At 38.6% G+C, this 17667-nt stretch overlaps 1 protein-coding gene across 1 annotated transcript in view; it reads right to left on the reverse strand.

Annotated features, from left to right (window-relative positions):
* Positions 1 to 670: 670 nt before the first annotated feature.
* Positions 671 to 17667, reverse strand: part of LOC103277220 (interferon-induced GTP-binding protein Mx1-like) — a 55196-nt gene continuing 38199 nt past the window's right edge. The window contains 1 exon segment of the mRNA XM_021707336.1: positions 671 to 748. Within this exon segment, the coding sequence (XP_021563011.1) occupies positions 671 to 748 (78 nt within the window).

The raw sequence follows: 17667 nt of genomic DNA on the forward strand, positions 1-17667 counted from the left end.
TAGTGATAACAGCTTTTAAAAAGAGAGACAGACAGAGGAGAGAGAAAGAGAGAGAGAAGACATTTTTAAAGAAATTAATAAACAAGAGATGCACCCACTTTGAAAATGTTATGGTTGTTAGACTGTTATAGCTTAAATGTGAGCTATTATGTGTGACCTCTATAGGTTCCAACACAGTGTATCAGTGCTCAGAGAATGTTCGCTAGGAGAGAGATACTTTCATTTACATCACTCCTCATTTCTTGTCCAATGATGAAAGCTCTATGCCAAAATAAGGCTATCTAGAGCTATGACTAGACACCAAAAATGTTAGGGACTCTGTATGTGCTAATTTAACCCTTTTAGCAGCCTGTCTTACAGAAAGGAAACTGAAGCACAAAGAGCTTAACCAACTCATCCAAGTCTCACAGCCAGTATGTGATACAGCAGTGATTTCACCCCAGGTAATGTCTTCTGTTATTGACATTGGACCTCACAGTGTAGTAGCCCCCAATAGCAGATGAAATAAAACTAGTGCAAACTAAGAAATACATTTTGGGAACAAATAAGCAGATTTTCAACAAAAGAAAGTAGGAGAGCCTCTTGTGCCGAATACCTGTTCTAGCATAGAGTTCTGGTTGGCAACACTTTTAAGTTCATCCCACATGATGTTTTAAGTTTGTTCAGTTCCTCATGAACTTTGTTTCTCTTTCCACTCATCAAATGTCTTTTTAGCCTCGATTTCCCTCTGATGAGTGATTTCTGCCTCCTACAGAAAATAGCAAGAACAATATTAACATTAATTGCACATTATAACAAATATTTCTAAGAACCTGTGAGGCTCCTTTTCCGTGCAAGAAACTAAGGCAAGAACATTTGTCCCACAGCCCCCATTGTTTGGACTGGGAGATGCTCAAACCAGTCTTACCTGAATTGTAAAGTCCCTGAGGACACAGACTTATCTTCTCTTTTTTGACACAAGCATACCTTGAAGATACTGCAAGATTGGATCCAAAACACACAACAAAAGGAATATTGAAATACAGTGCATATCACAGTAAAGCAAGCCACGTGAATTTTCTGGCATTCTAGAACATCTGAAAGTTACGTGAACTCGATTACAATAGTAACATCAAAAATCACCTCCACATATCACCATAACAGATATATTGGCAAGGAAATCATTTAAAATATTGTTAGAATTACCAAAATGGGATACAGATTCATGAAGTGAGCACACAACACTAGAAAATGGCACCGAGGAACTTGCTTGAAGTCAGGTTGCCACAAACTTCATCCATGAACAGAAGGCAAAGCACAAGAAGACAAGCTATTCTTCAAATATTCTTCAAAATGTCTGGCAGAGTTGGTGCTCAATAGATGCATGCTGAGGGATGCGTGACGAATGAATACATGAAGGAATGAGCAGACTGCATTTGTGTCCCTTCATTCTGCAAACATTGACTGAGCACTTCCTCCAGACTGGGTTCTGGAGTTCAAACATCAGACCCAGCCTTTGTCCTCCAAAAACTAACAGTGTAGTAGAACAAGTAGCAATTCAGGTTCAAATGTTCTCAGAGGGTGCTCACTATGCAAGATACTACATCTCTCTTCTCTACTTTTGTCCACATAGGTCTGCAAAAATAATTCAGTTTTCCTCTCCAGACTACCCAAAATTACTTGCCATGACCAGAAAGGCACCATCCTAGCTCTGTCACTGGGCTCTGGAAAACCAGTCGGCATGTTTACCCTGTGGAACCATGTGCACTGAGGGTCTCCTAGGTAGTCTATGACCTGAGACTTCCTGACATGTCCTCTTCATGCCCCCCTGGAGCTGTTGCTGCCTCTTGGCCTTTCTCTGGTCTTCCAGTTCCCTTTGGGTCCACCATAATTTGGCCTGAAGCTCTACTATGAGTTTTTTCTCCTTATTCTGTTTTCCTGTTGGGTCCATTAAAAGACAGGGGAGCTCGTTTAGGTAAAAAAATCAAGGTAGTAGTTTCTTGTCACTTCAGTCAGTCACCCAAGTTCTGAGGTAAGCATTGCCACTTAGAACATTGTCCTCCGGCAAAGGACATGACCTCCTTGACCTTCTCTTCCGCAAACTGCAAAATGGAGATAACAATAACACCTCACTCAGAGGGCTGTTGTAAGGATGATATGTGATCCTGCAAAGTGCTTAGCATAGTACCTAGAATGACAGCTCCATAAATGTGAGCTGTTCTTGTATTATCACTTAAAATAAGTGAAAGGTGCAGACAACAGTCAGAAGGGCATCCCCAAGATGGCTCTGCCTCCCAAAGACAACAAAGGCCGTAAATTCCTGCCTTTCCCGCCCACGCGAAACTTAAACCTGTGCTCAAACAACCTCTTCCCATAGAAATGCTACCTCATAGTCTCCGCCAATAAGACTCAGGCACGGCACTGACCTGCCCCTGCAAGGTTCATAAATATACCTTTCTCCCTGCATAGCTCTCTCTCTTATTCCCTCTCTCTGTCCCCGTCACTCTCTCCTTTTCTTTCTCTCTCTCTCTCTCTCTCTCTCTCTCTCTCTCTCTCGCTCTCTCTCTCTTGCTTTTTCTGTCTGTCCCTGCCACTCTCTTACTCTCTTGCTCTCTTTCTCTCTCGGTCTCTCTCTCTTTCTCTCTCTCTCTCTCGTCCTTCCTCGGTTACAGTCCCTTCGTGTAACTGCCCCTTTAATAAATCTCTCAGTTCAGACCGGCGTGGAGTAGTTACTGGGCGCCCCAAAACTTCTTTCAATAAGTATTCTGACAGTACTGACACATAGAAATGGAAGTTACTGTAGTAACAGAAGCAAAAGAGTAAATAGTGTGTAAACACTGATTATTGATGCAAAGAATATATCAATCCTGAGAAACATCAAAGAGCAATTTAAAGTAATACTCATTTTAGTTGTAAGTTCACTTTTTCAATAATACAGTATAGCAAATATATAGTTTTCAATTTTGAATGAAAAAGGCAGCATGCATTATAAAGGAATATGTTAAGCAAGGCTATTTTAAGTGTATACTTTAAAGTATTTAAGTTAAAAATAATGGTTCAGAATGAATCATAAAAGAACATTCTAACTAAACCACATGCTGATAAAGCAAGTGTTCTTTTTATTTTCTTTTTCTTCTTTCTTTCTTCTTTTCTTTTTTTGTTTTTTGTGTTTTTTAGTTTTAAACAGGATTTTTTCTGTCACTCAGGCTGGAGTATAGCTCACTGTTACCTCAAACTCTTGGACTCAAGTTGATCCTCCTACCTCAGCCTCCTGCATATCTAGGACAATGGGCACGGATCACCATGCCTGGCTAGTATTTAAAATATTTTTTTGTGGAGGCAGGGTCTCACTATATTGCCCAGGCTGGTCTTGAACTCCTGGTCTCAAGCCATCTTCCCACTTCGGTCTCCCAAAGTGCTGAGATTATTTACATGTGTGAGCCACCGAGCCCTACCAGCAAGAGTTAAGGGTTAATGAAATGGACATCAATTATATTTAGACCTGTAGCTTTTTCAAATATATTTAATGATTTTTAGATAGATGGTCCTGTTTTAAAAACTCTAAACCTTTCCTTTGGAAAGAGATGTAATTTTTCTCAGTGTGAATATATTTAGTTGCAGAAGAAATTAATTTGGTGAACAAATGGATTTAAGGTGAGTATATAATAGGAGAGCTTGGAGACTGGACATCTGGGAAGTCAGCTGCCTCAGAATAGAAAGATCATGAACATGAATGTTACAAAATGTACCTCGAGAACACATTTTCTTTCTCCTGCCATACTTTATATTAAGAAAGTAATAAGAAAGATTGACAGATAAGAATATCTGCAGGGTATGGTGGCTCATGCCTGTAATCCCAACAATTTGAGTTGCTAAGGCAGGAGGACCGTTTGAGACCAGCCTGGGTAAAAGAGCAAGACCTTGTCGCTAGGAAAAATTTTAAAAATTAAAAATACAAATACTAAACATTTAAAATTTTTAAAAATCTCAATCATCAGGTGAAGTACACTACAGAAATTTAGAGTAAGCTGTATATTTAACAGGAGAAATTGTGAAATAAATTATGATAACCAAATGATGAAATACTATTCAGCCATTTAAAATCACATTTCAAAGATAAGTAAATGACATTGTAAAACGTGACATATTCTGAAATGAAAATAAGTAATAGTTAAAGTATATGCTATATGTTTTTATATGTCTACAGAAAAAAAAAAATGACAGGGAATACACCAGAAAACTAATTGCTGGTAATAATGTCAATGTTTTTTATTTTCTTCTTCCTATTTTCTCGTATTCAAAATCTTTAACAAAGACATATTTTATTCAATACAAATTATTTACAATATGGAATTTCTGATTTTCCTAAGCAGCTTCCAAATCAGAACCAAATATATATATGGAATAAATACAAAGTCATTAAGTAAATGATACTGTTTTAAAGCTCAATTTGTAATTTGAAAAAATAGAATAAAATGATGGACTCCTAGCCAGATTGACCAAGAGACGAAAAGCCCAAATAGACACAATCAGAAATGCAAAAGAGCAAGTCACAATTGACCCAGAATAAATACAAAATATATTATCAGAGATTGCTATGCACACCTGTCTAGAAACAAACTCAAAAACCTAAATAAAAATGGAGGAATTTCTGACATCACACAACCTCCCAAGATTGAAACAAGAAGAAATTGAGACTCTAAATAGACCAAAAACAACTCAGGAAATTGACTCTGGCAAAAGGAAACTATCTACAAAAAAAAAAAAAAAAAAAAAAAAAGCCCTGGATCAGATGACTTTCCAGTGGAATTCTATACAACATATAAGGAGTAGCTGATACCAATAATATTGAAAGTATTTCAGCTGGGCGCAGTGGCTCACTCCTGTAATCTCAACACTTTGGGAAGTTGCAGTGAGAGAACTGCCTGAGCCCAGGGGTTGAAGACCAGCCTGGGAAACTTGGCGAGACCTCGTCTCTACAATAAATCAGAAATTAGCCAGGTGTGGTGGTGCACACCTGCAGTTCCAGTTTCTTGGAAGGCTGAGGCTGCAGTAGCCATGGTCATGCCACTACACTCCAGCCTAAGCAATGGAGTGAGACTCTGACTCAAAAGAAAAAAAAAGAAATTATTCCAGGCAATTGATAAAAATACAACTCTCCCAAAAACATTTTTTGAAGCAAACATCACACTTATACCCAAACTGAGTAACAATCCAACAAAGGAAGAGAACTACAGGTCAATTTTCTGATGAACATAGATGAAAACATTCTCAACTAGATTTTAGCAAATTGGTTCCAACAACACATCTAAACAATTATCCACCATGACCAGTAGGCTTTGTCTCTGGGATGCAAGGCTGGTTATCAGCAAGACCATAAATGTAATTCAACACATAAAAAGATGTAAAAACAAGAACCACATAATCATATCATTAGATGCAGAAAAAGCTTTTGATGCAATCCAGTATCCTGACTTGATAAATATCCTGGAACACCTAGGTATAAAGGGAACATGCCTCAAAATAGTAAGAGCCATCTACAATAAACCCACAACAACATATTGCTAACTGAACAGAAATTGGAAGCATTTCCCCTGAAAGTCAGAACAAGACATGGCTGCCCACTCTCACCCCTTGTGTTCAACATAGTGTTGGAAGACCTAGCCAGAACAATCAGACAAGAGAAGGAAATCAGGAGTATCCAAATAAGAAAAGAAGTCAAGTTATTCTTTTTTGCTGATGATATGAACCTATACCTCAAAAATCCAACAGAATCTGTCAAAAACCTCCTTGCACTGACAAAGGACTTTGGCAAAGTCTTAGGGTACAAAATAAATGTGCAAAAGAAAGTCATATTCTTATACACCAACAACAAATAGGCAGAGGACCAAATGAAAAGCACAATCCCATTCACAATAATCACACACACACACAAACACACATACACATGCACACACACACACTCACGCACACACAAAAAATCAAATACCTTGGCATCTTCCTAACCAGAGATGTGAAAGATCTTTGCAATGAAAACTATAAAATAAATGTGCAAAAGACAGTTGCATTCTTATACACCAAAAACAAACAGGCAGAGAACCAAATAAAAAGCATAATCCCTTTCACAATAGCCACAAAAAAAAAAAAGAAAAGAAAAGAAATACCCTGGCATCTTCCTAACCAGGGAAATCAAAGGTCTTTATAATGAAAACTACAAAACATTGCTCAAAGAAGTAAAGATGGCACATACAAATGAAAAAATATTCCATTCATGAATTGGAAGAATCAACATTGTTAAGATGTTCACCTTACTAAAGGCAATCTACAGATTCAACACTATACACTTTAAATTACCAACATTATTCTTCTCAGACCTGGAAAAACAATACAGAAATTCATTTGGAAACGTAAATGGCCAAGAAGGGAGAGGTTGGGAAGATGGCAGCTGAACCAGTCAGATTTTGTGAGTCCTGATGTGAAAGTGTGAGTGTATGGAAAATATTGTGTACGTGCTGGTAAGTGAGTGGGCATGTGAGTAGCTGAGTGAGGGCTAGTGAGCTAGCAGCCAGGGCTCTCCTGGTGCAGTGGCTGGTGCCACAGCTGCTGGGCTTGGACCCTAGCAATTTCTGGGACACAGAAACCGAGCATCATTGTCTTTTAAAAACAAACAAACAAATAACAAAACCCTTTCTGGGAAGAAAATCCTGGGAGAGACTGTCTAAGTGGGAGCTTGTGAGCAAGTGGCCAGGCCTGTGTTGCAATAACTGGAGCTGCAGCTTCTCTGCCTGGTTCCTGGCTGTTCCCAGGTCACAGAAACTGAGGGCCATTTAAAAAAATGGACAAAATTTCCATGTGAAAAACAGTGGGGAGAGACTATCACCTCAGACTCTCCCTCACTATTGCAGCAGGAGAGGCTGCCAGCTGCAGGCTTTGTCTTACCACTTCAGCACTTGGCAGGGCACTGGCAGCAGGGGCTGTGGAGGAAGTCCAGAAGCAAAGTCCCATGGAAAAGGACAAGAGAGGCACCCCACCACTATCTTGAAGGTGGATTAGGAAGGTGCTCCAACTTGCTCACCACGGAGCAACAGATCCAATCTCTGTGACTGGTGAATCAACTAGTCAGGAATTGATCATGACCCAGAGGGAAAATCCTGAAAGCACAAACTTTGGAGGGACCTGATGAGTGCTGAGTTCTAGGCACCCCGGCCCCTGCTCTGATCCAGCCATGGGACAAAGTGTGTGGCCAGAAAAGGATGAGGAAGGACTCCAATGAGATCAGTGGTGAGTCCAAGGCTGACCCAACCCCTGCCCCACCCCAGCAATCCTCTGAACATCAGGCCCACATAGCTGGGACACAACTGAGAGGGACAAAACCAGGCAGAGCCTGGACATCCGTTGAAATAGGAGAACTCCATTCCAGGATAGGCCTAGCTGAGACACTCCCTGTGAATACATACCTGGGGAAAAGATAGTCATGCATCTCCCCACTTGAGGAGATCTCCCTGACCATATCAAAGTGGGAGGGGAGGACTGCAGCCCCACCCACCTCCACTGCCCCTCCTCCTTCCCTGCTCCAGACACTGAGGACAGAGTGAAAGAGGTGACTCTGCAGGAGAGACCTGATTAGAGGAACAAGAGGGCAGGATTTTTTGTTTTTTTAATTTTTAATTAATTAAAAATGTTAAAGAGTATTTGACTGCATGTTAGTTCATCTATTTTTTAAAATATTTTTCCTGTGTATATGAATGTGTATGTGAGGGTTTGATCTGCATACCCCTCCCCCAATTTTTTTTCTTTTCTATTTCTTCTTTTATTTGTTGCTTTCTGTTTATGTGTGTATATGAATGAGTGTTCATCTTTCAATTTTGTTGTTGTTGCTGGTTTGTTTTTGTTCTTATGTACTTCTGGATTTTTTTAATTTTCATTTTTTATACTTTAAGTTGTGTGCCAATATATGTGTGAGGGTTTGATTTGAATACCTTTTTTCTCCAGTCTTTCTGTTTTTCTTCTGTATTCACTTTGTGCTAGGCATGTGTGTGTGTGTTTAGTATTCCTGGCTTTTTGTTGCTGTTTGTCTTGTTACACTTTGTTGTTATTCCAGCTTGCAATGGGAGTATGTATATTCTGGGTGTTCAATTGTTTTTTGCATTGGTTTCTGCTTTGCATCATATAGAGTGGTGGTGGGGAGTGGGTCTCAGGGAACACATGCTAAAATAAGTGAACATTGTAATTTGCAAGTAGTTTCAATCCTAGCACCCCATCAACTACTTTATTCAAATTTCACAAACTACAAGAGATAGCAAAGCTTGCCATCCACTGTCCTATTTCAAAATAGAACAAACCCAGAGTCCAGATCAGGGAAGAATAGAAGACTGAGCAAACATCAGAAGGGAAAACCTTTCCCACTGACACTGAATAACAGAATTACAGAGAAAAACAAGAGATTTGTCACATGTGAGGAAAAGCCAAAGGAAGACCTCAGGCAACTTCAAGTTTACCAAAGACAAAACTCCTGAAAAATCAGACCTTAGTGCCCAAACAATAGAAGTCACCAAGGACTGTCCCCAGAAAGAATACATGGGGATTAGGAAATGGATGGAAAGAGTGAATAAGACTCGAGAAAGACAAGATGCAACACTGAAAAAATGTGTAACAGAGGTTTTGGCAATAAAAAATTTCATCCAGGAAATAGATGACAAGCATGGAAAGCAGAATTAATCTAACTGAAGACAGAATCTCAGAACTTGAAGACCAGAACATGGAATTAACCCGATCTGTAACAAACATAGAAGGAAAACTCAGAAAGAAAGAACAAAGCCTACAAGAGATGTGCAGTTATATCAAGAGGCCAAACCTATGCCTGATTGATATCCCAGAAGAAGAAAGGGAAATGGAGAACAATTTAGAGCAAGTATTCCAAGAGGTAATCCAAGAAAACTTTCCCCATCTCACCAGAGATGTGACCAACCAAGCACAAGAGATACAGAAAACACCTACAAGACATCAAATAAGAAGACCAACCACTAGACACATAGTAATTTGCCTACACAAAATAAGCCCAAAAGAAAATATCCTAAAGGCAGCAAGAGAGAAAGGTCAGATTACCTACTGGGAAAAATCAACCAGAATAGCAGTAGACCTATCAGCAGAAACATGACAGCAAGAAGGAACTGTAGCCCTATATTCAATTTCAACAATTTCAACCAAGAATTTTCTATCCAGCCAAACTCAGCTTCATCAGTGATGAAGAATTAAAATCCTTCCCAGATATCAATCCCTAAGAGATTATGCAGCTTCCAACCAGCTCTATAGGAGACACTTAAGAAGGTATTAAGCACAAAAGAAAGAAGAAAAAGATTGACCACACACTTCCCAAGAGAACAGCAGAGAACAGAATCAACAGAGAATATAGAGCAACAGGAAACTTGAAAACACATGCATACATAAAACCAAAGCCAAAAGAAAACAAGTAAACAAAGAAAAAACTTTATAAGAACCTCATGACAGAGATAAACAATCATATTTCAATAATCAGCCTGAATGTGAATGGACTAAATGCAACACTGAAAAGACACAGAATGGCAAACTGGATAAGAAACCATAACCCAATTATTTGCTGCATCCAGGACACTCATCTCATTACAAGGGATGCATACAGAGTCAAAGTAAAGGATGGAAAATGAGTTTCCAGGCAATCACAAAAGAAAGCAGGAGTTGTGATCTTAATATCAGACAAAACAACATTTAAGTCATCAAAACTTTAAAAAGATGCAAAGGACACAACCATATTGATAAAAGGTTCAATCCATCAATAAGAAATATCCACCCTAAACACATATGAACACAACACAGGAGCACCAGAATTTATAAAGCAACTACTAAGTAAGCTAAAAAAAGATATTGACTCTAATACTATTATAGCAGGGGATTTGAATACCCCACTATAAACTTGAAAATTGACCAAATGGACTTAATAAATACCTACAGATCATTCCACCCAACAACCACAGAATATATGTTCTACTCATCACCACATGGATTGTACTCCAAGATTCATCACATCCTTGGCCATAAATCAAACATAAACAAATTCCATAAGGTTAAAATCTTGCCATGCACATTCTCAGACTACAGTGGAATAAAAATAAATATCAACACCAACAACATTTCCCCAAATCCCACAAAAACATGGACGTTAAACAGCATGATGATGAACAACTACTGGGTCAACACTGAAATCAAAGCAGAAATTAAAAAATTCCTGGAAACAAATGAAAATGAAGAAACATCTTACCAAAACCTCTGTGATACCATGAAAACAGCTCTAAGAGGGGAATTTATATCTCTACAAGCACACATCAAGAAAACGGAAAGATCACAAATGGAGAGCCTAACAAATGACCTAAGGGAGCTGGAAAGAGAAGAACACCAAAACCCCAACTTTAGCAGAAGAATCCAAATCACCAAAATAAGAGCCCAAATACAGGACATAGAAGACAAAAAATATGGAAAACATAAACAAAACAAAAAGCTGGTTCTTTGAAAGAATTAACAAGATTGATGGACCCCTAGCAAGACTGATCAAGAAAAAGAAAGAAAAAGCCCAAATAAGCACAATCAGAAATACAAAAGATCAAATCACAACTGACCCTGATGAAATACAAAAGATTATCAGATTACTATGTACACCTATATGGAAACAAACTTGATAATCTAAATGAAATGGAGGACTTTCTGACATCACAAAGCCTACTCAGGTTGAAACAAGAAGACATTGAGACACTAAATAGCAATAACAGCCCAAGATTCGACTCTGTCATACAAAACCTACATTCAAAGAAAAGCCCTGGACCGGATGACTTTCCAGCAGAATTCCACAAAATGTACAAGGTGGAGCTAATACCAATCCTATTGAAAGTATTCCAGACAATTGAGAAAAATGGAATTCTCCCCAAATCATTTCACTAAGCTAATATTTCACTGATACCCAAACCAGGTAAAGACCCAAGAAAAAAAGAGAACTACAGGTCAATATCCCTTAAGAACAGAGATGCAAAAATCCTCAACAAGATTCTAGCAAATCGAATCCAAATACACATCTGAAAAATCATCCACAATGACCAAGTAGGTTTCATCCCCAGGATGCAGGGCTGGTTCAACATTTGCAAGACTATAAATGTAATTAAATACATCACAGATGTAAAAATAAGAACCACATGATTATCTCATTAGATGCAGAAAAAGCTTTTGATAAAATCCAGCTTTTGATAAAAAAAAAAAAACCCTCAAACCCTAGGTATAGAAAGAACATATCTCAAAAGAGTAAGTGCCATCTACAATAAACCCACAGCTAACATATTGCTAAACGAACAGAAACTGGAAACATTTCCCCTGAAAACTGGAACAAGACAAGGCTTCCCACTCTCACTCCACTTGTTTAACATTGTGGTGAAAGTCCTATCTAGGGCAATTAGACAAGAGAAGGAAACTAGGGGCATTCAAATAGGAAAAGAGGAAGTCAAGTTATCCCTCTTTGCTGATGATATGATCCTATACCTTGAAAATCCAAGAGAACCTGTCAAAAACCTGCTTGCAATGATAACAGACTTTGGCAAAGTCCCAGGTACAAAATAAATGTGCAAAAGACAGTTGCATTCCTATACATCAACAACAAGCAGGCAGAGACCCAGATTAAAAGCACAGTCCCATTCACAATAGCCACACACACACACAGACACACACACACACACACACACACACACAAATGAAATACCTCAGCATCCTCCTAATCAGAGAAGTGAAAGACCTTTACAATGAGAACTGCAAAACACTGCTCAAAGAAATCCAAGAAGACACAAACAAATGGAAAAATATTCCATGCTCATGGATAGGAAGAATCAACATTGTTAAAATGTTCATCCTACCAAAAGCAATCTGCAGACTCAACACAATACCTATTAAGTTACCAATGTCATTCTTTTCAGACCAGGAAATGACAGTACAGAAATTAATATGGAAAAATAAATGGCTACAAATAGCCAAAACAATCCTTAGCAAAAGAAACAAAGCATGAGATATCACACTTCTGACTTCAAACTTTACTGTAAGGCTACAGTATTCAAAACAGCCTGGCATTGGTACAAGAACAGGCATACAGATAAATGGAACAGGATAGAGATTCCAGAAGCAAAACCTCAATTTCTCAACCAACTCATCTTTGAAAAAGACTCCAACAACAACCACTGGGGAGAGGGGAACCTATTCAGTAAATGGTGCTGGGAAAACTGACTGATCACATGCAGAAGATTGAAAAAGGATCTCTACCTATCACCATACACAAAAATTAACTCTAAATGGATCAAAGACCTAAACGTAAAACCTCAAACTATAAGAATCTTAAAAAATGCAGGAGACATCCTTATGGAAATTGGAACTGGCAACCAATTCCTATTCAGAACCCTAAATGCCCATACCTCAAGAAATAAAATAGACAAGTGGGACCTGATCAAACTAACAATCTTCTGCAAAGCAAAAGAAATCATGAAGAGAGCAGGAAGACAGCCCACAGAATGGGAAAAAATATTTGCCTACTGTATATCTCACAAGCCCTAACATCTAGGCTCTACAAGGAACTCAAACGCACTGAAAGGAAAAAAACAAACAGCCTCACTAAAAAGTAGGCAAAAGACATGAATAGACATTTCTCAAAAGAAGATATATGGGCAACCAACAGATACATGAAAAAGTGTTCAGCCTCACTCATCATCAGAGAAATGTAAATCAAAACCACATTGAGATACTACCTAACTCTAGTAAGAATGACCATCATTAATAAAACAAACAACAACAACAGATGCTGGCGAAGATGAGAAGAAAAAGGAAAACTTCTTCATTGATGGGAATGCAAACTAGTGCAACCTCTTTGGAAGACAGTGCGGCGATTTCTGAAAGAACTAGAAATTGACCTTCCATATGACCCAGCAATTCCCCTATTGGGAATATACCCTGAGGAACTCAAATCATTCTACAAAAAAGATACCTACACACGTATGTTTGTTGCAGCTCTATTCATAATAGCAAAAACATGGAACCAACCATGTTGCTCATGGAAGCTGGACTGGATAAAAAAAAATGTGGTACACATACACAATGGAATATTATGCTGCCATAAAGAAGGACAAACATATGAACTTTGTAGCAACTTGGATGGATTTAGAATAGATCATACTCAGTGATCTATCACAGAAACAATGAACAGAGTACCATATGTTTTCACTCATAAGCAGGCCTTGAACAATTATAATACTATAAGAAAGTGATTGACAGTAGTGGGAAACTGTCAGGGGTGGGGGGTTGGGAGGGCATACCTCATCAACAAGGGTACCTGCGTAATCAACGTTTATATACCTAACCCTGAATTGTACCCCACATCTTTATCATTTAAAAAATGACCACAAATAGCCAAAACAATCCTTAGCAAAAGAAACATAGCGGGAAGTATCACAATTTCAAATTTTAAACTTTATTAAAAGGATACAATAATCAATACAGCCTGGTATTGTGAACAGGCATATAGAGCAATGGGAAAGGATAGAGATTCTGGAAGCAAAACTTCAACCAACTCATCTACAACAAAGCTTCCAACAACAATCACTGAGAATAGGAGACCCTATCCAGTAAATGGTGCTGGGAAAACGGGTTGACTATGTACAGACGTATGAAACAGGACCCCTACCTGTCACAATACAGAAAAATCAACTTCAACTGGATCAAATAACTAAGTGTGAAACCTCAAACTTTAAGAATCTTAGAAAATGCAGAGGTACCCTTAGAGAAATCAGAATAGGCAACCAATTCCAGATCAAAACCATAATAGCCCATGCCATAAGAGGTAAGATAGACAAATGGGACCATATAAAACTGAAAAGCTTCTGCAAAGCAAAAGAAACCATCAAGACTGTGGGGAGACTGCACACAGACTGGGAAAAATATTTGCCAACTACATATCTAACAAAGTCTTGACACCCAGGATCTATAAGGAACTCAAACATGCTGAAAAAACAAACAACCCCATTAAAAAGTGAGCAGAAGACATCAATTGACACTTCTCGGAAGACATGCAAGCAGCCAACAGACACATGAAAAACTGCAGTGTCACTAACCATCAGGAAATACAAATCAAAACCACATTGAGATACCTCCTAACCCCAGTAAGAATGGACATCATTAATAAAAGAAACAACTGATGCAGCAAGGATGGGGAAAAGGGAATGCTTCTACGGTGTTGGTGGGAATGCAAACTAGTTAAACCTCTATGGAAAACAGTGTGGCTATTTCTAAAAGAACTGGAAATTGACCTTCCACATGATCCAGCAAACTCACTTCTGAGAATATACCTGGAGGAACTTCAATCACTCTACAAAAAAAAAAAAAAATACCGGCACACACATGTTTATTGCAGCACTATTTACAATAGCAAAACCATGAAACCAACCATACTGCCCATCAAAACTGAACTGGTTAAAAAATTTGGTAAATTTGGAATATTATGCAGTCATAAAGGAGAACAAAATTATGAACTTCACAGCAACTTGGACGGATTTAGAGTCTATAATACTCCATGATTTATCACAGAAAGAAAGAGCTGAGTACCATACATTTTCACTCGTAAGTAGACCCTGAACATTTACCATAATACTACAAGAAAGAGATTGGCAGTAGCCAGAAACTGCCAGGGAAGGAAGTGAAGGGCACATAGCATGAATAAGGGTAATCTCAAACCAGGCAAAGTGGGGACCAAAGAGAGGCCTAAACTTTACCTGTACGGTGATCATTTGTATACCTAATCCTGAATTGTACTCCCACATCTTTAAAATAAAAAAAAAAGTGAAGAAAGTTTTCAAAACAATAATCTAACAAAAACAACAACAAAAGATGTAACTTAGAACGGAATTAGAAATCCTTGCATGCTGGTGCAAGGACACAGGCTATGTCTCCTAAAGGAACATTTGTCTAGAACTGAATTAAGAATAGTTGCACCAGCACATTGAGAGAACCCAGGATATGTCTACTAAAGGGACATACGCCTAGAACTGAATTAAAAATAATTGCGTCAGTAAAGTGAGTGAACCAGGGCTATGTCTATTAAAGGGACGTAGTCCTAGAACTGAATTAGGAATAATTGTACCAGCACAGTGAGGAAATCTGGGCAGTATCTACGAAAGGGATGTATGCCTAGTACCAATTTATGAAAAATCCCAGAAGCATGGTGAGGGGACCTGTCCTATGTCTACCAAAAGATCATATACCTATAACTGAATTAAAAATACTTGCACAAGCAGTGAGGGAACCTGGGCTATGTCTACTAAAGGAACATAAACCTGGAACTGAATTATGAATAGTTGCACCACTACGGTGAGAGTACCTGGGATATGTCTACTAGAGGAATGTATGCCTGTTATCAAATTAAAAATACTTGAATTCTTGCAACAACACATTGAGGGGACTCAGGCTATGTCTACTAAAGAGATGTATGCCCAATAAAGAATTAGGAATACTTGCACCTGCACATTGAGGGGACCCAAGCTATGTCTACGAAAGGAACATATACCTAGAACTGAGTTAGGAATATTTGCACCAGTACAGTGAGAGGGACCGGACTATTTAATAAAGGGATGTATGCCTAGTACTGAATTAGGAATACTTCCACCACCATGGTAAGGAGACCTGGGCTATGTCTACTAAAAGGCAATATACCTGGCACTGAATCAGAAATACTTGCAACAGCACGTTGAGGAGACTCGCTATGTCTACTAAAGGAATGTATGCCTAGAACTGAATAAGAAGTACTTGCACAAGCATGATGAGGGGACCTGGGTTATGACCATTAAAAGAACGTATGCCTAGAACTGCATTAGAAGTACTTGCACCAGTACACTGAGAAGGCTTGGGTTATGTCTACTAAAGGGACGTATGTCTAGCACTGAATTAGAAATACTTCCACCAGCACGGTAAGGGTACTGTGGCTGTGTCTATTTAAGGGAAGTATGCCTAGAACTGAATTAGATACTTACATCTGCACAGTGAGAGGACCCGGGCTATGTCTACTTAGGAGACATATGCCTAGAAATGAATTAGGAATACTTGCACCAGCACATTGAAAGAACCCTGGTATGTCTACTAAAGGGACATGAGCCTAGAACTGGGTTAGGAAAACTTGTGCCAGCACACTTAAAGGACCTGGGCTACATTTACTAAAGTTACATATGCCTAGGACTGGATTAGAAATATCTGCATCAGCACAGTGAGGGGACCCAGGGTATGTCTACTAAAGGAACATATTCCTAGAACTTAATTAGGAATAATTGCACCAGTAAAGTGAGATGATCAGGTCTATATCTACTACAGGGACCTATGCCTAGCACTGAATTAGGAATACTTACACCAGGAGTTTGAGGGGACCCAGGCTATGTCTACTAAAGGGATGTATGCCTAGAAATAAATTAGAAATTCTTGCACTAGGACAATGAGGGGGCCTGGGCTATGCCCATTAAAGGGACATATCTAGAACTCAAGCAGTAGTATTTGTACTAGGGCACTGAGAAGACCCAGGCTGTATCTACTAAAGGTATGTAGTTCTAGAAATAAATTAGGAATAGTTTCACCAGCAGAGTGATGAAACCCAAGCTAATCTACTAAAGGGACATATGCCTAGTAGTGAATTAGGAATAGTTCCAGAAACAAAGTGAGTAGACGCTTGCTATGTACACTAAAAGGACATATGTCTAGAACTGAATTAAACATACTTGCACAAGCACAGTGAGGAAACCCAGGCTATGTTTACTAAAGGGATATATGCCTAAAACTGAATTAGAAATAATGGCAACACTACAGTGAAAGTACCTGGGCTATGTTTACTAAAGGGGTGTATACCTGGTACTGAGTTAGGAATATTTGCAACAGTACAGTGTGAGGGATTGGGCTTTTTAATAAAGGGACGTATGCCTAATACTGAATTAGAAATACACCACCAAAGAGAGGGCACCTAGGTTATATCTACTAAAAAGAAGTATATCTAGTACTGAATCAAAACTGTCATAGGACTGTTTTTTTGTTTGTTTTTGTTTTTTTCCTTTTGGCTTGTTTGAGTTCCTTGTAGACCCTGGATGTTAGGCCTTTGTCAGATATACAGTTGGCAAATACTTTTTTCCTGTTCTGTGGGCTGTCTCCCCACTTTCTTGATAGTTTCTTTTGGTTTGCAAAAGCTTTTCAGTTTGATGAGGTCCCACTTGTCTATCTTATCTCTTATAGCATATGCTTTTGGAGTTAAGATCAGGAATTGATAGCCTGAATAATGTGCATATGTGTTTTTTGTGTTTTCTAAGATTCTTACAGTTTGAGATTTTTTGTTTAGGTCTTTGCTCTTAGAGTTGCTTTTAGTGTATGGTGACAGGTAGGGGTCCTGCTTTGTTCTACATGTGGTTTTCCCAGCACCATTTACTGAATAGGGTCTTCTCTGCTCAGTGGTTGTTGTGGAGGCTTTGTTGAAGATGAGGCGGTTGAGAAATTGAGGTTTTGCTTCCAGAATCTTTATTCTGTTCCATTAGTTTATGTGCCTGTTCTTGTACCAATATCAGGCTGTTTTGATTATTGTAGCCTTATAATAAAGTTTAAGATATGGAAGCATGA

Source organism: Carlito syrichta, unplaced genomic scaffold (genome assembly GCF_000164805.1).
Source record: "Carlito syrichta isolate Samal-C Ts95f unplaced genomic scaffold, Tarsius_syrichta-2.0.1 Scaffold316532, whole genome shotgun sequence".
Taxonomy (NCBI): Eukaryota; Metazoa; Chordata; class Mammalia; order Primates; family Tarsiidae; genus Carlito; species Carlito syrichta.